The following is a 24,328-nucleotide window of genomic DNA, read 5'->3' on the forward strand; positions in this document are numbered from 1 at the left end:
CGAACAGACTTGTTGGAATGGTGGCAACCTATGACGGTGCAATGTTGAAAGTCACTGAGGTATTAAGGCCATTCTACTGCCAATGTTTGTCTATGGAAATTGCATGGCTGTGTGCTCCATTATGTGTGGCTGAAAATAGCAGAATCCACTAATTTGAAGGAAGGGGGATCCACACTTGAACCAGGTGTTTTTACACTTGGTTACTTTTAACACGTTTGTGAACTCAGTGCAGTTTTTTTGTGCAGTGTGACCACTCCAAAAGGAACTCCGACCCCTCAAAAGAGCACCCGAAAGGAATCGAACTGAGACCATCTTGAGGTGATCGGAGTTCAGCTTGCTTGAATTCTGAAGTCTGGGTTCTTTTTAGCGCAATGTGAACAAAGCTCCCCATGTTCTCGTCATTATTCCAGCACCACACACTAGACTACTGCAACACCGTTTCCCCTGACATAAACCCTCACATTGGTGCCACAAGAGAGAAGATATGCAGGGTCGCAGAAAAAACGTGAGCCGTTTTGGGATATTGATTAGCGATTGATGCACAGAAATTACAAAGGGTTTTTAATTCTGATWATTTGTTTGCAATATGTGATCTATAGGCTAAGAGCTTCCTAGGCGGTTTATTAAATTGTGGGGTTTGAATKGTGTGAGAAGAAAACATTGGGAAAGAATCACATCATAGAGCTAGAATTGATTTTGTACCCTTAACGGGGAAGTAGCCTACATTGGGTGTACAACTTTTAATTACATCACTTAATCTGCAGTTATTCTGCTATTTATTCTGTTACCAATAATATTTACATGTTAACAGTATCTTATTACAATTTATGTGTCTAATATTWGGTAAATGCAATCAATTAGCTTCCAAACTGTAAGTAGGTATATCAAGCTGTCCAATAACGCAATCTGATGGAATGGCTTATCTTGCACTTTGTAAAAACCCAGAGTGCATTGAGTGAATGTTGGAAGAATCTCACAAAAATCKAAATTAGGATAGGAGAATTTGATCCTAAATCTGTGGTTCAGGGTAACTTCTACCTCAAGCTAACTTACATAGCAGACCATTGCTACCAATAACCAATATGACCGTTGGGACATTTTTCCTTGTGCTCCAATCAAATCACTCCTCTAACATTAAAATTGAGCAGGGGTTAGCTCCAGAGATCAACCCCAATCCTATAATGTGTGAAGTACATATTTTCTTGTCACACACATACACAAAAATATATTTTTTAAAGAATACGCCAAAATTTATTAGACATGTTTTCCTGCTTCTAAAAAAAAGGGGGAGATTAAAGTCTATGCAGTGTTGAATGAGTCACATGATTCAAGTATATTACAATGTACATATAAAAACTAGTGTGCAGCAGGCAGTGGCCAGGCCATGGCGTTTGGTTTCTGTTTGCGACACTATTTGTGGGACGACGACGTAGCCAAGGGGTTTGGTGTCACCGGCATCTCCCCGGTCCATCACGTCTGTGACCACCGCTCGTCGTATGCTGGCGATCAGAATTCCTTTACCGAAGGGTCAGAGTCAGAAGAGGTCGCTACCCCCTCAAAACAGAGCAATAGTTCAGCAGCAGAAACCCAAAAAGCGCCAGGAAGTCTACATTTGTTCAAAGCATTTTTTTGTGTGAATACATCGAAAAACAACCCCAAAAAACCACTTAGTATTTTTGGCACTACTAGAAAATCTAAAACAGAAACACAGAAAAAAATAGCTTTAAATAGCTCAGCCCTGGGTATCTGAAGGTTGTCACAATCGTTAGTATCGATATCAGCATAAGTTTTACAGTCTTAAAAAGGTTTAGCCCAACTTATTTGAATATTATCACTGGCAGATAACTTCCAGTTTAACAACTTATTCCAATTCAACTGAACAGCAGAAAACAAAACGTAATAGTTACCAGTACCAGCTTGCACATTCTCTCCCATGATCCTACCACAAGTGCTGCACTTCGGCACGGGTTTGTTTTTGTAATGATGGTCAGATGGCTGTATATCAGCATACAATTAATGGCTCCATTCAYAGGAATACATCAGGATTTAGTCCATTGATGAATTGGGTTAGATTAACACACGTCATCGTAAATCATCTTCACAGAAATCGCTGAAGTCATCATCACATGTTAATGTCTACTCTAAAATGTGACATACCCCTTTTAGCAGTCATTTACGGTTAGGGTTACAGGAGAATTGGCAGCAGGCAGCGCTGCTAGCTACCTCTAATGATGATGAATAATGCATGGCAGAGATCGTACACTATGGGCTTAATACAACAGGGAAGTTTTCATTAGGGCACACCCATAGCAAAACATTTTATTTTTTTCATCACACACTGAAAATAAGAGGTTCCTATTGGACCAAGTCCAGCTACTCCTGGCTGGTTTCAGACAGTTTTCTTCCTGCAGGTGCCTAATGAATACGACCCAGACACATTTGACTGGGCGGAATCGTGCCAGTCTTCACCTCCATGACAGGAAGGGGGAAGAGTCCACATAATCACCCCAACACAAGCACCTTCTCTGGGGATGGCAGAAGAGGGAGAGCCAGCAGTGCGGACGGAGAGTGTATGAGACAGAAGGAGAGGAGGAAGGCGTTCAGTATCAGAGTGAAGGAGGGAGGGAAAGAGAAGGAGGGAGGGAAAGAAAAGGAAGAGGGTAACTCTGTATATAGTCTCTAGTACATTCCTTCTTCGCGGTGTGTTTGCTGTAGGTGTGTATACTATATAGGGAAGCCTGTCCACATGATAGTGGCTTAGTGTGACAGGGGGGGTTACCTGTGTGTGTGGATGCGTCTCGCAGCTCGCTAGCCTAGTCCCAGATCTGTTTGTGATGTATGGCCTACGGACAAAGGAGTTGGGCTACACGGCACTAAGCAGATCTTTAAATCAGGCTCGTGCTGCTTGTGTCTGAAACCTCAGAGGAACTCCCCATTGACGAGGAGACCCCTGACAAAAGGCAATATGGGTAAAATGTATCAAAATAAAATAAAAGATGCTAATAAAATTTAAGCTATGTTATTCTTATGGAACAAAAAAGTAACTAATAGATGTAAACTATCTTGCTTTTGCTGGTCGTAATCAATTGTCAAAATAAGTAAATAGTTAATTGAAACTAGTCAATGGAACAGGGAGACCCCCTTGTTAATAAAGCAACAGTGGTGGCTTGTGAGTTTTTGCTGTGAGTCAGTCAGTGCATCGTATGGTAGGTGTACATCGCTCAATTTCAATGTACAGTACATTTACTGAATGTCAGTGTATGAATGAGTGTGTGTATGTGTGTGTGTGTGTGTGTGTGTGTGTTTGTGTGTGCGCACGCAAGTCCCCTTGGATCTGTACACGCACGTTAGCGTGTCCATCAGTTTCTTATAGTTTAGTCTGTTTCCCCCAGAAAGCGTCTCTCTGGTCAGCCATCTTGGCTCACATAGTCCCCAGGGGTTCTCCGTAGCGGATTTTCTGGCCGGCCTTCAGGTTGAAGGTGAAGTCGTGCGGAGCCTCGAAGAGCAGGACGATGGTGGAGCCCAGGTTGAACTCTCCCAGGTGCTCCCCTTTCCTCATGCTCACACCCTCCTGGTTGTTGTTAGACAAGTAGCTGAAGTCGTTGTACGAGCCTTTGCTGTAGCGCGGGCTGTTGGTCCGAAGCTCCTGGGGGGGAAAGTGTGGCCAGTTTAGTAAATATATATTAATCATATATTGGTTATAGAGCATAGCTTTATAACCCCCCCCCCCATAAATTCAGTGTCCATCCATGTGATGTGTTAAAAAAAAGAAAAAGAAAATGGGGAATTGGAGAATAGTTGAATTGGACTAATTCCCATTAGACAACAAGCAGCGCAGCTGAATGAGGTCATATCCTCCTGTTGTGTTGACTATTCCCAGGTGGAAACAGCTTGTATCGCTGGCCCCCTCAACTCATCTCACCATCATCTTTTTCGCCTCTCCTCCCACTCACCTCCTCTACTTTATCCTCCCTTCCCACCTGACGAATTGACAAGGAAAACTGTAGGGCCTAATCTCATGACAACTGAATCCGGAATCCTATGACTAGGACACAAAAACAGAGTATTTCCTGGTCAGGTCACAATGTCACATGGTAAGGAGAAACTCCTGTATCRATCTACTTCCGATGAAACGGGACAGCAGGCTGCGCCAGCGAGCAGAACGTCTCCTTATTGGTCTGCTCTCTGGTGACTGACCCAGGGAGGCAGCCCAGTGGCGAGCGTTGATCCAGACGACCAAACGCATTAGCATGTCTGCCCCCGAAGCAGAGATCCTATTGACCTACAGCAGGAAAGTGAGAGAGGGTGGGCTTTTAAAACGTCCACGTCATCCTAAGCCTCTGCTCTAATCAATGGGAGTCTACGGGACATCAGTCAGTTTGAACACAGTGAGTGTGGAGATTAAATAGGCCTACCAGTGTGTGTGTGTGCGTGTCGGCAGCTTAGGGAAATGGCCTGACGTACAGGTAAGTGAGACAGGAAGCAGAGGGAGCTTAATGGAGTGATAAGAAGTGTAACATGGCTCAGAGAGACAAGGGGTCAGAAACACTGAGTCAGGCTGGCCCACTCTCAGCTTTATGTCACACTGACTTTGTACTGCATGTACTGTTATGTCCTAATAGGTTAAGCAGGTGACCCTTGTCTGTCCTCACAATATCAGAGAAAGAGATCGCCATCAGTAACACATCGAACGCCAGTTTGAAAATGTGTACATACACTATAACTGCACAGCTTGTCAACAGTATAGAATTGCAGTGTAAATACATGTTTAATAAACAATAGTGGGACCACTAACTTTGATGCTCCCTTTCAGAACTTCCTCCATGTATGGACAATGCCAAGGTCCCTAAATACTATGCCGTGGCGAGACATTGATTCTGCACTACGCACCAGCCGGCGCAAAATGGACGAGTGAGTGGTTATATACTATGACAGAACCGGAACAGGTTCAGACTAGTGAAACATCCAACCTAAGTGTGTTTTTAGCTCCAACCTTGTCAAAGTAGATGCGTATGGAGCCCACGTTGGTGGCCCCTACAGCGGTGAGGGAGAAGAAGCCGTGCGTCCACTCTCCACTCAGCACCACCCTCTCGTTATGGCAGAACAGTTCTTTGATCCAGCGAGCCACGCCAGGGTTCACTGACATCAGAGAGCCTGGGAGAGACAGGGAGCAGAAAGTAAATACACAGGTATACCGACACAGATACAACACATAATACAAACACGGCAAGCAGCACTATACACCAGTTTATTAGGTACGAAAATGGTTCACGCCTACAGACCAGAGTTACGTGGTTGTGACTTGCTATATAAAGCAGGCAGTCAGGCAGAGGCATTCAGTTACTGTTCGATTGAACGCTATAAAAAAAAACGGGCAAAATAGTGACCTAAGCGACTCAGAGCGGTATGGTTGTTGGTGTCAGGAGCACCGGTTCCAGTATCTCGGAATCAGCCAGCCTCCTGGGCTTTTCACGCACAACAGTGTTTAGGGTTTACAGAGAATGGTGGGACAAACAAAACATCCTGTCAGCGGGTGACAACGGCTCGTTGAGAGGTCGAAGGAGAAGGCCAAGAATCGTGCCAGCTAACAAATGGGCCACAAAGGGGCAAATAACAGCGCAGTACAACAGTGGTTTGCAGAATGGCATCTCGGAACGCACGACTTGTCTGTCCTGGTCACGGATGGGTTATTGCAGTAGACGACCACACTGGGTTCCACTCCTATCAGCTAAAAACAAGAAGAAGCGGCTCCAGTGGGCACGCAAATCACAAACACTGGACAACTGAGTGGAAAAACATTGCCTGGTCTTGCGAGGCATCCTAGAACAAAAAGTCTGACGTGTTTGTAAGAGGGGTCATATTAACGTGTAGTCCAAACTCTGACGGTACAGACAGAAGTTGGCAGAAGAGGCTGTACCGAATTCAGACGAGTCCCGTGATGCTTGTGAGGGTCGTAGAGCAAAATGGAGAACACCATTGCGTTCATGAGAGTCGCATCTTTCCCCAGAGGGAAAACCATTTGCATGCTACAGAAGTTTTTCGAGAAGACCGATTTTCAGGACGTCTCATGATCTGACAAACACCACTCTAGCTCGCATCTGCAGAAGGGCGATATTGGCGGATGTGTTGGATTGAGACGCAGCACATGCAAAAAATAAATAAATCTTAAAACATCTACAGGATCAGTGTTCCCCCCGCGGTACGGTTGAGCTAATGTAGGTTAATGCACGAAGTTGTAAGATACAAAAAATTACACCAGGACATAGACATATCTGATATGGGCAGAACGCTTAAATTCTTGTTAATCTAACTATTACAGTGAAAGAATACCATGCTATTGTTTGAGGAGAGTGCACAATTATGAACTTGAAAATGTATGAATAAACCAATTAGGCACATTTGGGCAGTCTTGATACAACATTTTTAACTGATATGCAATGGTTCATTGGATCAGTCTACAACTTTGCACATACAAAGCTGTCATTTAGTGGCCAAAGTCTAATTGCGCCTTGGCTGGAATAATACAATATGGCCTCTCCTGCATTTCAAAGATGGTACAAAAAAATACTAAAATCTAGATCTAATGTGTTATATTCTCCAACATTCATTTCACATTTCCACAAACTTCAGTGTTTCTTTTCAAATGGTATCAGAATATGCATATCCTTGCTTCAGGTCCRGAGCCACAGGCAGTTAGATTTGGGTATGTTATTTTAGGCAAACATTTAAAAAGGGGCGGATCCTTAAGAGGTTTTAAACAGARGGATATTGATGTTTTTTTATTATTATGTTAATTCAATTTCTGCGTGGCCACGGAAATTGTAGGAGAAGGGTTAAAAAAAATAACCACCAGTCAGGAGGATACAGACAGCTCAAGAGGTATGCTTAGATATGCAGAAAAACCTACATATATACATACATACATATTTTTTTTTTTTACATAGAATGAAGCATAATGATTACTGCTCTAGATTGCAGGAAGCCGTTTCAGGTTTTGGAAAAATAATTCTCCAATTTACCAGCCCCAGCCATCCTCACATACTTTGTGCCTCCATATGTTTTGGGGTGCATGACGCCCCTGATTATGATGTGTGTGTCCTGAATGTCCTGGGATTGTCCTAGCATAGCGGAGTAATTCTGGTGTTAATATAGGGGAATTTCAATGTTGAATGTATGAGCAGGACAGTCCTAATAGCACACTGACCAGGGAAGTGTCTTCTGTGGGCCACCCTCCAGTCTGTGGGGGAGTGGAAGCAGTGGTAGTCTCCTGGAGCCAGGTACACCACACAGTGGAACAGCTCATTCCCCTCTTTAGTCACCAGCAGGTCCTGGAATGAGCTGGGGTCCTCTTCATCTGGGAAACACGCACATAATTATGGTCAGCAGGCAGGGTGGTAAGGTGCGTCATACAAACCAATCCTAAATCCCTAGCCTCTAAACAAAACAGGATTAGATGCGTCTAATTCTGATAAGATGTATAAAAATGATTGGGGGCAAGGTGGGCTTATTAGGTCTACAACATCAGTTATACTGTATTTACCCGCCCAACCCTTTGAGATCAACAAGTCTCAAGGGGATTAAGGCTTGAATTAGGATTAGGTATTAGATCCCATTAGACTGGGGGGAGGGAAGAGGTACTCACTTGATGGCTTGATGGTACAGTTGATGGCCTCGGCCCAGGTGTGGGGTCCTAGGAAGGTCTCCAGAGAGTAGGTGACTCCTTTGACTTGCTCCACCTCACAGTTCCGCACCCGCCCAAAGTGCAGGATCTTCCCGTCTGCTGGGCTGATCTGAAGAAGAAAAAGACTCCGACATTTACGGCTTGAGCCAGGGATCTACTCCTCTATGTCTAGAATATACAGTGCCTTCAGAAAGTATTCCTACCCCTCGACTTATTTCACATTTTGTTGAGTAACAGCCTGAATTCAACATGGATTCAATATCGTTTCTCACTCATCTACACACACACCCCATAATGACAAAGTGAAAACATGTTTTGAGAAATGTATTGAAAATGAAATACAGAGATCTCATTTACATAAGTATTCACACCCTGGAGTCAATACATGTTAGAATCACCTTTGGCAGCGATTAATTGAAGCTGTGCGTCTTTCTGGGTAAGTCTCTAAAAACATTGCACAAATGGATTGTACAATATTTGCACATTTTAAATTCTTCAAGCTCTGTCAAGTTGGTTGTTGATCATTGCTAGACAGCCATTTAAGTCTTGGCATAGATTCTCAAGCCGATTTAAGTCAAAACTGTAACTAGGCCACTCAGGAACATCTTGAACGTCATCTTGATAAGCTAGTCAGCTGTATATTTGGCCTTGTGTTTTAGGTTATAATCCTGCTGAAAGGTGAATGGGTCTACCAATGTCTGTTGGAAAACAGACAACCAGGTTTCCCTCTAGGATTGTGGCTGAGCTTAGCTCTTTTCCGTTTCTTTTTATAAAATAAAAAACTACCTAGTCCTTGCCGATGACAAGCATACCTATAACATGATGCAGCCACCACCATACTTGAAAATATGAAGTGGTACTCAGTGATGTGTTGGATTTGCCCTAAACATAAAGCTTTGTATTCAGGACATGAAGTTAATTTCTTTGCCACATTGTTTGCAGTTTTACCTTATTGCAAAAAGGATGCATGTTTACATTCGGTCATTTAGGTTAGTATTGTGGAGTAACCACAATCTTGTTGAGCCATCAGTTTTCTATCACAGCCATTAAACTCTAACTCTTTTAAAGTCGCCATTGGCCTCATGGTGAAATCCCTAAACAGTTTCCTTCCTCTCCGGCAACCGAGTTAGGAAGGACGCCTGTATCTTTATAGTGACTGGTTGTATTGATACACCATCCAAAGTGTAATGAATAACTTCACCATGCTCAAAGGGATATTCAATGTCTCTTTTGTTTTTTTACCCATCTACAAATGTGTCCTCCTTTGCGAGTCATTGGAAAACCTCCCTGTAAAACACTGTTTGAAATGTACTGCTCAACTGAGGGACCTTACAGATTCTCTCATCTCTGTACCCCACATATCGGTTATCATAAATTATACACTTATTGCACATAGAGTCCATGCAACTTGTGACTTAAGCAATTTTTTTTACTCCTGAACTTAGGCTTTTCCTTAACAAATGAGTTGAATACTTACTGACTCAAGACTTTTCAGCTTTTCATTTTTTATTAATTTGTTAACATTTCTAAAAACATAATTCCACTTTCACATTATGGGGTATTGTGTGTAGGCCAGTAACACAAAATCAAAATCATTTGAAATTCAGGCTGTAATACCATTTTTGGGGAGAAAGTCAAGGGGTGTGAATACGGCACCTTTCCTCTAAAGTATGACAATTTTATATTTTCATCGTTGTTGTTTGTGTGTGTAGCCATGCCTTACTATCAAAGTGGCTATTAATATTTAACCTTAAGACTTTGTGATTGACTTCTGCTGATGTGTCCATTTTCCAAAAAAGGCCTGTCCAAGTCTCCACGATGTGTTTACCATACTCCGTTGCTAATAAGGCATTATTTGTTCAACCGAATGGGAGCATTTGAAATAAGATCAAGCTCAAACAAGAAGGAAAAACATTATTTAAAAAAATATATATGTTACTAGCAACTTCTGGGGTAGCTAGCTTTAGCTTGGTACCTAGCTAGCACCAATGCAACCAGCCTGAAAACAATGACGAGTAGAAACTGCATTCATTGTCAATATTCTTAGCAATGACTTAGAAATCCATGTAAGTATTAGCTAGGTAGCCACTTGTTCTCTAATTGAAATCAAACTTCAGTTCAAGGAAATAAAGCTAGATAACGAACCCCAAGCTAACGTTATAAACAGCTAGCTAGCTTCATCTGGCCTGCGGTCCGGGTCATGTGTTGTGAAGCTAGCCACAATAATGATTAGCCACAATAGTGGAATTCAGTTCGCCTTCAAACAAACCGCAAAAGAGTCCTTCTTTGAAAGTGATGCAAATGGTTACAATTAGTGAAATCATGCCATATTTAGACTAGATAATGTTAAACGTTGGAGTGTTGGAATGTGGAGCAATGAAATGGGGTATCAGTCTACTCAGTACCCAAGTGCCCCCCCCCCCAGAGTTATCAGACTTGTTTTTCCTCTGGAATAGTGTTCAATCCAAATAGGTTGACTGGTATAATAAATGTTGCTTATTTCACAGTGGTTTCAGAGTCACACAATAAGAGCTACGATGCTAATGTTCTGTGGATGTCACAGAACACACTGATACCCCGTGCCATTGATCCACAATCCATAGGCTGTACCGTGAAATAAGTACGCCCCCAATGCAATTCTCAAGTCTAACACATGATTTGTCAAATTAACAAAGTCTCTTGTTGAATTTATATAACATTCGAACATCGTTTAGCATGATCTATTACATTATGGCACGATTCCACTATTTGTATCACTTTCAATTAGAGACATATTTTGAAGGTGAACCGCAAATTCCACTATTGTGTCTACTCCTTATTGTGGCCAGCTTCACATAGGTGGGTCCGAAACCTACACTGGGGTTGCTTACCAAGAAGACCGTGAACGTTCCTGAGTGGCTGAGTTACAGTTTTGATTTCCAAGTAGATTTAAGTCAAATGGCAAGACCTGAAAATGGTTGTCTAGCAATGATCAACAACGGCGACATAGATTGAAGAATTCTGAAATTAATACACGTGCAAATGTTGCACAACCTAGGTGTGGTAAAGCTCTTAGAGACTTGCCCAGAAAGACTTGCAGCTGTAGTCGCTGCCAAAGGTMCTTCTACAAAGTATTGACTCAGGGGTTGAATACTTATGTAAAATAGACATCTCTGCATTAAATGTTCAATATATTTGCTAACATGTTTTCACATTGTCATTATGGGGTATTGTGTGTAGATGTGAGATTTTTTTTTAAATTTAATCCATTTTGAATTCAGGCTGTAACACAAAATGTGGAATAAGTCAAGAGGTATGAATACTTTGTAGGCACAATACACACGTGCACGCATACACACACACTCACCACGCAGTGCGAGTTGCACACGGGCCGGACAGCCGGTTTGAGTTTCCGTCTAAAGAACTCTCCCAGGTTCCTGTATTGAATTAGGTCTTCCACAGCCGCCTCCTGCATGTTGACGCCAAACGTCCAGATATACAGACTGTAGACTGGCTTTCTCAGCCAGGTCGGTAGTTCCACCTGGTTCAGGCGACCCCAGGCCCGAGACAGCAGCCGTGTTGGGATGGTCTTGTACAGAGCAACCTGCGCCAGGGAGGGAGAGATGATTGGGTTAGTCTACACATAGTTAAACTGCATGTTCTCACATTGGCTGCATCCTGGCTTATCCCAGATCGGTTTGTGCTGTCTGGCCAACTCCTATGCTCATTGTTACACCAAACAACCATAGGAGTTGGCAAGACTACACACACAGCTGAGACAGGGCTACTACCTCTCTACTGGGTGAACTGTAACAGGAGAAGCTAGAACCATGGCAGACGAGGCTATAAAGTTGACTAGATCACTAAGCTTAAGGCAAGGCGCAATCGCAACTCTGAAAAGAGCATTAAAAGTCAACTGCATCAAGGCCATGTGCAGGATAGGTAGCAAGCGAGAGTTGACAGTGTTTTAACGCACCTGAATAGATTGAACTTTTGCACTCCTGAAGTACGGTCTTCATTTACAGGTGCATTGTAGAAGCCAAATGTGAACCATCAGAACTCGCACAGATCATGTACATTTGCAAATTAAACAAAGTTTAAGTCGCATGGAAGCCATCTTGTCACGGCCTTACAGACCCCTTCCAGAAAATTGAAACGGAAATGGAGCTAGACCAAACTGGAAGTCTTCTGACTAGCTTGGAAAGACCGTAATGTGCAGTATCGAAGAGCCCTCACTGCTGCTCGATCATCCTATTTTTCCAACTTKATTGAGGAGAATAAGAACAATCCAAAATGTATTTTTGATACTGTCGCAAAGCTAACTAAAAAGTAGCATTCCCCAAGAGAGGATGGCTTTCACTTCAGCAGTGATAAATTCATGAACTTCTTTGACGAAAAGATCATGCTCATTAGAAAGCAAATTACGGACTATTTAAATCTGCGTATTTCTCCAAAGCTCAGTTGTCCTGAATCTGCACAACACTGCCAGGACCTAGCAGATTTTTTACTTTTAAACTCTGACAAAAACAGATGCTAGTTCTAGGTCCCAAGAAACAAAGAGATCTTTTGTTGGATCTGACAATTAATCTTGATGGTTGTACAGTCATCTCAAATAAAACTGAAGGACCTCGACGTTACTCTGGACCCTTATCTATCTTTTGAAGAACATATCAAGAATACTTTAAGGACAGCTTTTTTCCATTTTCATAGCAAAAATCTGAAACGTTCGGTCAAAAAATGATAAATTTTCTGCATCTATGCTTTTGTCACTTCTAGATTAGACTACTGCAATGCTCTACTTTCCGGCTACCCGGTTAAAGCACTAAATAAACTTCAGTTAGTGCTAAACACAGCTGCTAGAATCTTGACAAGAACCCCAAAAATGTGATCATATTACTGCAGTGCTAGTTTCTCCACACTGGCTTCCTGTTAAGGCTAGGGTTGATTAAGGTTTTACTGCTAACCTACAAAGCATTACATGGGCTTGCTCCTACCCATCTTTCCGATTTGGTCCTGCCGTACATACCTTCATGTACGCTACAGTCATAAGACGCAGGCCTCCTTACTGTCCCTAGAATTTCTAAGCAAACAGTTGGAGGCAGGGCTTTCTCCTATAGAGCTCCATTTTTATGGAATGGTCTGCCTACCCATGTGAGAGACGCAGACTCGGTCTCAACCTTTAAGTCTTTATTGAAGACTCATCTCTTCAGTAGGGCCTATGATTGAGTGTAGTCTGGCCCAGGGGTTTGAAGGTGAACCGAAAGGCACTGGAGCAACGAACCGCCCTTGCTGTCTCTGCCTGACCGGTTCCCCTCTCTCCACTGTGATTCTCTGCCTCTAACCCTATTACGGGGGCTGAGTCACTGGCTTACTGGTGCCCTTCCATGCCGTCCCTAGGAGGGGTGCGTCACTTGAGTGGGTTGAGTCACTGACGTGATCTTCCTGTCCGGGTTTGCGCCCCCCTCYGGTTCGTGCCGCGGGGGAGGTCTTCGCTGGCTATACTCAGCCTCGTCTCAGGGTATTAGGTTGGTGGTTGAAGATATCCCTCTGGTGGTGTGGGGGCTGTGCCTTGGCAAAGTGGGTGGGGTTATATCCTGCCTGTTTGGCCCTGTCCAGGGGTATCGTCGGACAGGGACACAGTGTCTCCCGACCCCTCCTGTCTCAGCCTATTTATACTGCAATAGTTTGTGTGTCGGGGGGCTAGGGTCAGTCTGTTATATCTGGAGTATTTCTCATGACTTATCCTGTGAATTTAAGTATGCGCCCTCTCACTCTCTCCTCACTCTCTCCTCACTCTCACTCCCTTTCAGAGGACCTGAGCCCTAGGACCACGCCTTAGGACTACCTGGCCTGATGACTCCTTGCTGTCCCCAGTCCACCTGGTCATACTGCTGCTCCAGTTTCAACTGTTCTGCCTGCGGCTATGGAACCCTGACCTGCTCACTGGATGTGCTACCTTGTCCTGTACCTGCGGTTTTGGACTCTCTCTCTACCGCACCTGCTGTCTAAATCTGAATGATCGGCTATGAAAAGCCAACTGACATTTACACCTGAGGTGCTGACCTGTTGCACACTCTACAACCACTGATTACTATTATTATCTGATCCTGCTGGTCATCTATGAAGGTTTGAACATCTTGGCCATGTTCTGTTATAATCTCCACCCCCGGCACAGGCAGAAGAGGACTGGCCACCCCACAGAGCCTGGTTCCTCTAGGTTTCTTCCTAGGTTCTGGCCTTTCTAGGGAGTTTTTCCTAACCACCGTGCTTCTACATCTGCATTGCTTACTGTTTGGGGTTTTAGGCAGGGTTTCTGTACAGCGCTTTGTGACATCGGCTGATGTAAAAAGGGCTTTATAAATAAATTATTATTGAATTCTAATTTGTTAACTGTGCACTTTAGGGATCGGCTGCCTGGGGATCTTCCCCACCCCTTATCCCCGCCGAACAGCTGAAGCCCTTAATGATATTCCATCTCAAATCCAACGCGGCTACGAACGGACCACCGGCACAATAAAAAAATGCATTGGAATAGCCATTTCTTTACATGGCCTCAGATGCGAGGTCAGGGTAATACATGTAGAAATCAGATTTAAAATACACCTGCAATAGAATAGGAGTTTAACAGGTAGGTAAGGAGGGTCTCAAAAAGCCTTTTGACCCCAGGATTAAAAACCTTAAAGCTGATCAGAGTTCAGACTGTAAAACAGAAAAACAGTGGAGAAATACTGGAGCTTATTTTGGAGCTTWACATTGCCGATTTAATGTATAGATCAAACTGACAAACCGATTCAATGTGCACAATAGAGAGAAGCATGTCTGTTCTACAACATTTCAATGCAAATTCTCTGGAACTTTGCGCACCCTCCTGAATTTAAGCCAAACCGGTGCTGCATGCTGAGTCTGGACCCGCCCACATAACTCATAGGCAGTAAGGTCCTGTAGCTCCAGAGATGATCACAGATCTTGTCCAAACTGCAGGAAATAGATCAGCTGAGGATATGGGTGGCAGACAAGTTCTATCTCCATGATTAAGTATCCACTTTGATTAATAGGCCAAGGGGAGGCGGAATAGATCAACATTTCATTAATAACATTAAATGCTTATTGGTAAGGGGGAAACAGCATCCATTGAAACTTAGGCCACTCACTCGCCCCTTTGCCGCGACAGTGTGAGCAATCACAGCAGGAGAAGAAAACAAAGCATTCCTCCCGTTATTGTGTGGATCACACAAAGGGCCTTTGATAGGCMTTACGATAGAGCCTGGGCCGAGATCAGAGCTCTGCAGGTCCATATGGGTCTGGCCATCTGTGACGGGGGGGGGGGGGGGGGSGCKCCTCACATCAGTGGCTCTCTAACAGAGCACTTCTAGCCAAGAAAACCTAGTGAAGCAGGGGAAACAAACTATGTTTGGTAGGAACTGTAATGAACATAGGGGTTATTCAAGTGGATTTAAAGTGCTTTTTCAAGTGTTCCAGCTGCGATTTACTTTGTACTGGAGGAACTGGTATCCTAACTCAACTAGTATTATAGGACTTGGTACCTCTGGATACTGAGATTGTGTGAGAGAGAATGAATGAATGTCACACACACACACACACACACACACACGAGAAAAACGCTGTAGTAGCTCGTTAGTAGGGAAGTACTCACCCTGCTTGTTGGTCTCCAGCCAACCTTGGCCAGGGGCTTGAGTGCGCCGAAGGTCAGGAAGTAGTAGAGGAAGCTGAGCGGCCATGAGCGCAGCCGCAAGACGGGCCGGGACATGCAGCTCAACTGGCCAAGACGACGCCGCAAGGCCAACTGAGGGAACTGCAACCTGCGCAACCATACAAAGCCCTGGGTTGGCACAGGTATGGCAGTGTACACACAAACAGAGTCTCCGACTCACAAACACAGGCAGGACAGACTCACATTCACAGACAAGCACAGAGTCTCTCACCCACGCGCACACCCACAAAGCACGTGAAAAATGACAGAACGTCCACGCAAAGACGTGGGTAAATACACGTATAACGGGAACTAAATGACACGACAACAAAGCACAAACAGAAATAGTTGACAGATGATGCCCTCTTACGTTATACTGTTCAAACACAGCACATTCCTATCGGGAAATGGGCTACTGAGCCGTCACACGTTCTGACTGCAGAACCTCCCCCAGAATGGCCTCAACCACCTAGATGATAGTCTTCCACAGTAACTCATCTAAAACACCCACGTGGTTCGTTTCCTGAAAATTCATATTTCATACAGAACCCACTCTACTCTTCAGGCTGCTTTTAGTCAAATCAACTGTCTCTCCTTAAAATTTCCGACTCCCATCCATCCAGATCTCTCAATATGACATGTTAAAAAAAAATGCATCACTTTATTCGCTTAGCCTTAGGCGGAGAGGGATTTTAAATGACAAACTGTGCTCTCGAAGTGTGGGTGGTAAACACACAGCTAAAAACGCATAGAAAAACAGCATATCCACCCAACAGTCAAATCCATAATCTGTCCATGACTATGCCTGGCCGCACTGCATAGGTCTATTAAAATAGGCTTCAGTGGTGCTTGTGTTGTCCTGACCCTGTACAATAGGAACAACTAGGGCAGCAGTGATGCAGCGGTGGACTGGACTCTAAGGGGGAGGCCAATGTTCTCAACAAGGGACATCCAACACACACAAATGTACAACACCAAAGGCTTTTAGATGCGATATGGGGGGGGGGTATAGCTAGTTCTCAGCCAAGTGACAGGAGGTGCTGCAGCCTTAGCTCTGCAAAAATCCAGACTTGTGAAAAGACAGTGAGCGAGTGAGAGTCCAGATTTGAGAGAAGCAGTGGCATAACACAGGCTAGCTGTATAGCCTCTGTGGGGCTATCTATAGGCTTAAAGAAGACCTGTCCACTCTAATCAGGATAACGGCAAAGCGTGAGGCCATGCCATGCATGGTTTAGCCACTGACACCCTAACGGACAGCCGTCAGTCAGCAGCACCTTACTGCCACAATCACTGGCATACACACAGATGCTGCCAGCTAGAGAGGACCTGTAGGCCAACAACCCTAATGACAACAAGGGAGAAGGGCTGGAAACAGTTGACCCCCAACCATCTCACGCACGCACACAATCCAGAGACACCGATATAACACACACTGACATGACAGAGAAAAAATGGTGTAGTGACTGGCGAACAGTAAGTTATCTCCCGCGGCGTCTATATTAATCCCTGTGTTATTATAGACCTGTTTGGCCTCTGCGTTGAATCAGATCAATTGAATGGTGCTTCACAGACTGGTGTTGATGCCCCCTTTGTGAAACTGCTGTCAGACGATCACTCGCCACTGGCAGCACAGCCGTTCAGACACAACACTGCCCATATTGTTCCACTATCTGAATACACATGTATCTGAGGATGGCCTATAGATCCGGAGCAGCGTGTGGAGCTGTGAGGTTCAGTGGGTCCGCACAGACAGCCGCACACCACCACATTTTACTGTGTAATTTCTCAAGGGTTTGAGGACCACAGCACGGCAGTCATGAAGGAAAAGGATATCATTAAACACATCTGAATGATCCACAGCGATTTAAAATCGCCCCATTCTGGAAATCTGGAATGAAATTCCTGATTCATCAGGGAAAAATCCCATCTCTGATTACTTTGGCTCCACGGTAGCTGGGTACGGGATTACTTCCACTGAGGCACACTGCTGTATGGTGCCTAGTTAACTGGAGATAGCGACTGCTCTCCTCATAGTTACCGCTGGCTGGCTGGCTGGCCTAGTTTGGACTGCAGAGTGTTAGACTGGGCCACTCATCCTCTCTAAGCTCTAAAAACAGGAAAGCAAGGTTTACTATAGAGCCTGGCCGGGTACACAGCCTATAATTAGATTCCAGCTAATGGCGCTAATATAGATTTAGGGCAATTCCACGATAACGGAATTGCGCTGAGACTCAGATTTCTCACTTTAAAAAATGTATGCCAAACAAATACCATAGATTTTTTTGTTTTACAAAACCATACAACTCTATGCACAAGGACTACTTATAACAATTTAAACAACATTTTACAAAAAGAGAATAACTCTAAAATTAAGAATGGGGTGTCAGCTATGACATGACAAATTGAATTTAATGAACTACAGTAAGTGAAGTGGATTTACACCCGGTAACAGAATTGCATCATGGCTCCCTGATCTGTATTACACAGAAATGTATAATTATGGATATGAATGTAACTCTTTATAGAGATGAATACTAAATAGGTACAAAAAAAAGGGTAGAAATATGCAAAATCCATTGCATATTTCGATATTATTCTACACACTCTTATTTTAATGAGCCCCCCCCCCCCAAACAAGAAAACATTTGAACCGACCTGTTTCACAAGTTAAACATCAAAGTACAGCAGAGTATAGTACAACTCTAGTGTGCTCTACTGAACTTTACAATACTGTATTTAACTCTACGCTGCTTTTCTTTACTGTATTGTACTGTCCAAACTTGTGAACCAAACTGACTATGATTTTCCATTGCAGCCAATTCAATTGCAGAAATTCCGTTATTGTTTTTTCTGAAATTCTTTGAAGATTTGGTAACGGAATTTAGAGTTCACTTAATTCATCAACAAAATTGATATCAGTAAAAACACTAAGTAATTGACAGACCTTCCTTCACTTGTTACTTCTGTAAACGTTCATTATTTGTTTGTTCTGTTTGTTCTGTTAGGTGACCTAAACTGGGATATGCTTAACACCCCGGCAGTCCTACAATCCAAGCTTGATGCCCTCAATCTCACACAAATCATCAAGGAACCCACCAGGTACAACCCTAAATCCGTAAACATGGGCACCCTAATAGACATTATCCTGACCAACCGCCCTCCAAATACACCTCTGCTGTCTTCAATCAAGATCTCAGCGATCACTGCCATTGCCTGTATCCGCCACCGGTCCGCGTCAAACGACCACCCCTCATCACTGTCAAACGCTCCCTAAAACACTTCTGCGAGCAGGCCTTCTAATCGACCTGGCCCGGGTACCCTGGAAGGATATTGACCTCATCCCGTCAGTTGAGGATGCCTGGTCATTCTTTAAAATTACTTCCTCACCATATTGACAAGCATGCTCCGTTCAAAAAATGCAGAACCAAAAACAGATATAGCCCTTGTTCACTCCAGACCTGACTGCCCTCGACCAGCACAAAAACATCCTGTGGCGAACTGCAAAGCATCGAAGAGCCCCGCGATATGCAACTGTTCAGGGAAGTCAGGAACCAATACACGCAGTCAGTCAGGAAAGCAAAGGCCAGCTTTTTCAAGCAGAAATTGCATCCTGTAGCTCTAACTCCAAAAAGTTCTGGATACTGTAAAGTCCATGGAAAACAAGAGCACCTCCTCCCAGCTGCCCACTGCACTGAGCGAGTAACACGGTCACCACTGATAAGTCCGTGATAATCGAAAACTTCAACAAACATTTCTCAATGGCTGGCCATGCCTTCCTCCTGGCGACTCCAACCGTGGCCAACAGCCCCGCCCCCCCGCTGCTACTCGCCCAAGCCTCCCCAGCTTCTCCTTTAACCATATCCAGATAGCAGATGTTCTGAAAGAGCTGGAAAACCTGGACCCATACAAATCAGCGGGCTTGACAATCTGGACCCCCTATTTCTGAAACTGTCCGCCGCCATTGTCGCACCCCCATTACCAGCCTGTTCAACCTCTCCTTCGTATCATCTGAGATCCCCAAGGATTGGAAAGCTGCCGCGGTCATCCCCCTCTTCAAAGGGGGAGACACCCTGGACACATGTTACAGACCTATATCCATCCTCCTGCCTATCTAAGGTCTTCGAAAGCCAAGTCAACAAACAGATCACTGACCATCTCGAATCCCACCGTACCTTCTCCGCTGTGCAATCCGTTTCCGAGCCGGTCACGGGTGCACCTCAGCCACGCTCAAGTACTAAACGATATCATAACCGCCATCGATAAAAGACATTACTGTGCAGCCGTCTTCATGACCTGGCCAAGCTTTCGACTCTTGTCAATCACCATATCTTATCGGCAGACTCAGTAGCCTCGGTTTCTAATGACCTTGGCCTGTTCACCAACTACTTTGCAGACAGAGTTCAGTGTGTCAATTGGAGGGATGGTGTCCGTCCCTCCGGACACTCATGGCGGGGTACCACACAGTTCAATTCTCGGGCCGACTCTTTTCTCTGTATACATCAATGATGTTGCTCTTGCTGCGGGCGATTCCCTGATCCACCTCTACGCAGACGACACCATTCTATATACTTCCGCCCTTCCTTGGACACTGTGCTATCTAACCTCCAAACGAGCTCAATGCCATACAACACTCCTTCCGTGGCCTCCAACTGCTCTTAAAACGCTAGTAAAACCAAATGCATGCTTTTCAACCTTCGCTGCCTGCACCCGCACGCCCGACTAGCATCACCACCCTGGACGGTTCCGACCTAGAATATGTGGACATCTATAAGTACCTAGGTGTTCGGCTAGACTGCAAACTCTCCTTCCAGACTCATATCAAACATCTCCAATCCAAAATCAAATCAAGAATCGGCTTTCTATTCCGCAACAAAGCCTCCTTCACTCACGCCGCCAAACTTACCCTAGTAAAACTGACTATCCTACCGATCCTCGACTTCGGCGATGTCATCTACAAAATAGCTTCCAATACTCTACTCAGCAAACTGGATGCAGTTTATCACAGTGCCATTCGTTTTGTTACTAAAGCACCTTATCGACCCACCACTGCGACCTGTATGCCCTAGTCGGCTGGCCCTCGCTACATTCGTCGTCAGACCCACTGGCTCCAGGTCATCTACAAGGCTATGCTAGGTAAAGTGCCGCCTTATCTCAGTTCACTGGTCACGATGGCTACACCCACCCGCAGCACGCGCTCCAGCAGGCGTATCTCACTGATCATCCCTAAAGCCAAAACCTCATTTGGACGCCTTTTCCTTCCAGTTCTCTGCTGCCTGCGACTGGAACGAATTGCAAAAATCTCTGAAGTTGGAGACTTTTATCTCCCTCAACAACTTTAAAAATCTGCTATCCGAGCAGCTAACGATCGCTGCAGCTGTACATAGTCCATCTGTAAACTACCACCCAATTTACCTACCTCACCCCCCATACTGCTTTTATTTATTTACTTTTCTGCTCTTTTGCACACCAGTATCTCTTCTTGCACATGATCATCTGATGATTTATCACTCCAGTGTTAATCTGCTAAATTGTAATTATTCGATTATTGCCTACCTCATGCCTTGCACACATTGTATATAGATTCTCCTTTTTTCTACCATGTTATTGACTTGTTATTGTTACTCCATGTGTAACTCTGTGTTGTCTGTTCACACTGCTATGCTTATCTTGGCCAGTCGCAGTTGCAAATGAGAACTTGTTCTCAAACTAGCCTACCTGGTTAAATAAAAGGTGAAAGAAAAAAAAAAAAAATATTATCCTCCCACATGAGGAAGAGAAATGAGAAAATATCTTAAAGACACTTTTATACACACAAACGTATGTGGACACCCCTTAAAATTTGTGGATTCAGCTACTTCAGCCACACCCYTMGCTGACAGGTGTATAAAAATCGAGGACACCGCCACGCAATCTCCATAAACAAACATTGTCAGTAGAACGGCCTTACTGAAGAGCTCASTGACATTAAAACGTGGCACCGTCATAGGKTGGCACCTTTCRAACAAGTCAGTTCTGCCCCGGTCAACTGTAACTGCTGTTATTGTGAAGTGGAAATGTCTAGGAGCAACAACGGCTCAGCAACGAGGTGGTAGGCCACACAAGTTCACAGAACGGGGCCGCCGAATGCTGAAGCATGTAGAAATAGTCTGTCCTCAGTTGCAAGACACTACCGAATTCCAAACTGCCTCTGGAAGCACTGTTCGAACTGTTCGTCGGGAGCTTCATGAAATGGGTTTCCATGGCCGAGCAGTCGAACAAAAGCCTAAGATCCCCATGCGCAATGCCAAGCGTCGACTGGGGTGGTGTAAAGCTCACCGCCATTGGACTCTCGAAAAATGGAAACACGTTCTCTGGAGTGATGAATCACGCTTCACCATCTGGCTGTCAGACGGACGAATCTGGGTTTGGCAGATGTCAGGTGAACGCTACCTGCCCGAATGAATAGCGCCAAAGTAATGTTAAGGTGGAGGAGGAATAATGGTCTGGGGCTGTTTTTCACAGTTTGGGTTAGGCCCCTTAGTTCCAGTGATGGGAAATCTTAATGCTACAGAATACAATGACATTCTGGACAATTCTGTGCTTCCAACTTTGTGGCAACAGTTTGGGGAAGGCCTTTCCTGTTTCAGCATGACAATGCCCCTGTGAATAAAGCGAGGACAAAAATAGAAATGGTTTGTTGAGATTGGTGTGGAAGAACTAGACTGGCCTGCACAAAGCCCTTACCTCAATCCCATTGAACACCTTTGGGATGAATTGGAACGCTGACTGCGAGCCAGGCCTAATTACCCAACATCAGTGCCTGTTATCACTAATGCTCGTGGCTGAATGGAAGCAAGTCACCGCAGCAACGTTCCAACATCTAGTGGAAAGTCTTCCCAGAAGAGTAGGGGCTGTTCTAGCAGCAAAGGGGGGACCGACTCTATATTAACGCTTATGATTTTGGAATGAGATGTTTGACGAGCAGGTGTCCACATACTTTTGGTCATGTAATGTATGTGGGTTTTTGGTAATGGAATTTCAAGGCACTAGGAAATGTTTCTTAAATTTCCCGAACGGAGAAAGATTACTCCTAAACTAAATGTGTTGATAGTAATTGGCAGGGGTCTTTACTTCAAAATGATGTATTTCTAATACCTTAAGACTTTTTAGGAGATGTTTTCTAAAGACCACTTTTCCATCTGTTTGACCAGAAATCAAAGCCTTTACTTATTCSTAATATTTATGATGGAAAATGTTTAAAAAAATAAACATCTCAAAAAAGCTTAAATTTGACATTCTCCTATGAACTTTACGTTGGTACTCATGGGTCCTTTTACATYGAAATTACCCTGAAAGTCATTAATTTGCTGTAATTGAATCTCAATTCTCATACAAGTCAACCAGTGCAGTATCATTTAAATATTATTTACCGTAGCATGTCATGCACCTTGGTTTCAGCAAACGCAAAGTATAGCTTAAATATCCCAGCCAACCACAACAAACGCAACAAAAAACCAACACGTAAAGAATACACTTCTGTAATTGTTTTATTTCCCGGCTATCCAGTCTCCCTCCACCACACAAAACGCAGACTCCAACAGCACCCCCCCTCTTCAATGCAGGCACATATTAGCCAATCACTGGCTGCATAGCATTCTCTCTCTCCTGCTTCGCTCTATCTACATCAACAGTCTCTCTCAGCCGCCACACAGATCTCTAAAACTACATCTATCCCTCACTTCTTTCAGGCCCACTTCCGAGGTTGGCTGGGTAAGGCTGGCTAACTGGCTGTATAGGGCTGGCCTTGGCCTGGCCCAGATATATTGTTCCTCCTTAGACTGGCCTGCCTGGATGGGGCTTAAGGGCATTACGCTGCAATTAGGCCAAACAGCGGCTTTGTGCTGCCTGGGACAGAGAGAGAAAGAGAAGAGAGCGAGAGAAAGAGCGAGAAAGACGGGGCTTTGGGAGAGCGGACAGACTGTGGTCACTCAATATTCAGCCCCTCGGTTGTCCTGCTCCTCATGTAGCAGCTTAACACGCGAAGTGCACACAACCCCCCACTCACAAACCATAACTGCCCGAGCTTCAATCTCACAGCAGAACATTAATCATCCCCTCTATGCTCGCTCTGGTCATCCCTCTCTCACTCGCCATTAATCCATCTCTCACATACTGTAAACAATCACTTTATAGGGTGAAAACCATTCGTTCCCTCTCGGCGTCAGTCTTGTCTTTGTCATGTCTAACAAGCATGTTATACACATGCTAAGGCATCCTGTGGTCATTCATCTCTTGTTCTCGCTCTCATTCTCTCCTGCTCTCAGCATACCTGAATCGGTTCCTGTGGCTGAGTGCTTGGGCCCCGTGGCCTGAGACGTTGCCGCCGTTGCCTCCCCCCTGCTCCCCGGCAGCTCCTGTGGAGCTGATCGTCCGGAGCCGGCGCACATCAACCCTAACTCTGTGGAGATTGTAGCAAGACGGAGGGCTGTGCAAAGACCTGCAGCATCTCACCATTTCCCTGAGCTCTGCGCTGCCGCCCGCTGAAGGCTCCTGTTCTGACACATGATCACTGAAGGCGTGGGGGGGGATTACAGACGCTTCTCTCTCGCGCTCACTGGGGCTGCCGCTCTTGCTCGGTGTGCGCACTTCTGTTCTCTTGCTGGATCTCGTTATCTCGCTCTGCTACTCTCAAGCCCAGCCCCCTTCTCTGGTAGGACGGATGTGACGTGGTGGAGGGTAATCCGTTCGCTCCTCTTCTCTCTCAGGGATCCAAGGGCCTCTGGAAGTGATTTTGTACTAGAGAATGGGCATTTTCTGGGTGGGCTGACTGTTTCAGGGCTGACCTGAGAGGAACTGCAGCAGACTGGTGACGGTGGGAAACTGGAGGAGGACTGGTCTGCCTGGGGGAGGGGCAGCTTGATGATAGGAGGGAAATGCGACAAGTTTGGTTTGCGATTCCTATGGTTGTTGATGTAAAG

At 44.7% G+C, this 24,328-nt stretch overlaps 1 protein-coding gene across 8 annotated transcripts in view; it reads right to left on the reverse strand.

The window, feature by feature from the left end:
* Nucleotides 1–1,229: 1,229 nt before the first annotated feature.
* Nucleotides 1,230–24,328, reverse strand: part of pisd (phosphatidylserine decarboxylase) — a 39,851-nt gene continuing 16,752 nt past the window's right edge. For 3 of the 8 annotated variants that reach the window (XM_023987514.2, XM_023987516.1, XM_023987517.2), the window contains exons 4-8: nt 11,028–11,264; nt 7,643–7,790; nt 7,205–7,354; nt 4,994–5,154; nt 1,230–3,646 (exon numbers count right to left, since the gene is read on the reverse strand). In XM_023987514.2, the coding sequence (XP_023843282.1) occupies nt 3,422–3,646; nt 4,994–5,154; nt 7,205–7,354; nt 7,643–7,790; nt 11,028–11,264 (921 nt within the window). In that variant the 3' untranslated portion in view covers nt 1,230–3,421. Of the gene's footprint in view, nt 3,647–4,993; nt 5,155–7,204; nt 7,355–7,642; nt 7,791–11,027; nt 11,265–15,314; nt 15,481–22,780; nt 22,804–23,679; nt 24,186–24,328 lie in introns of those variants that run through there. The other 5 variants (XM_070443559.1, XM_023987521.2, XM_023987515.2 and 2 more) reach the window with 4 other exon arrangements.

This window comes from Salvelinus sp. IW2-2015, linkage group LG5 (genome assembly GCF_002910315.2).
Source record: "Salvelinus sp. IW2-2015 linkage group LG5, ASM291031v2, whole genome shotgun sequence".
In the NCBI taxonomy this organism is placed as follows: domain Eukaryota; kingdom Metazoa; phylum Chordata; class Actinopteri; order Salmoniformes; family Salmonidae; genus Salvelinus; species Salvelinus sp. IW2-2015.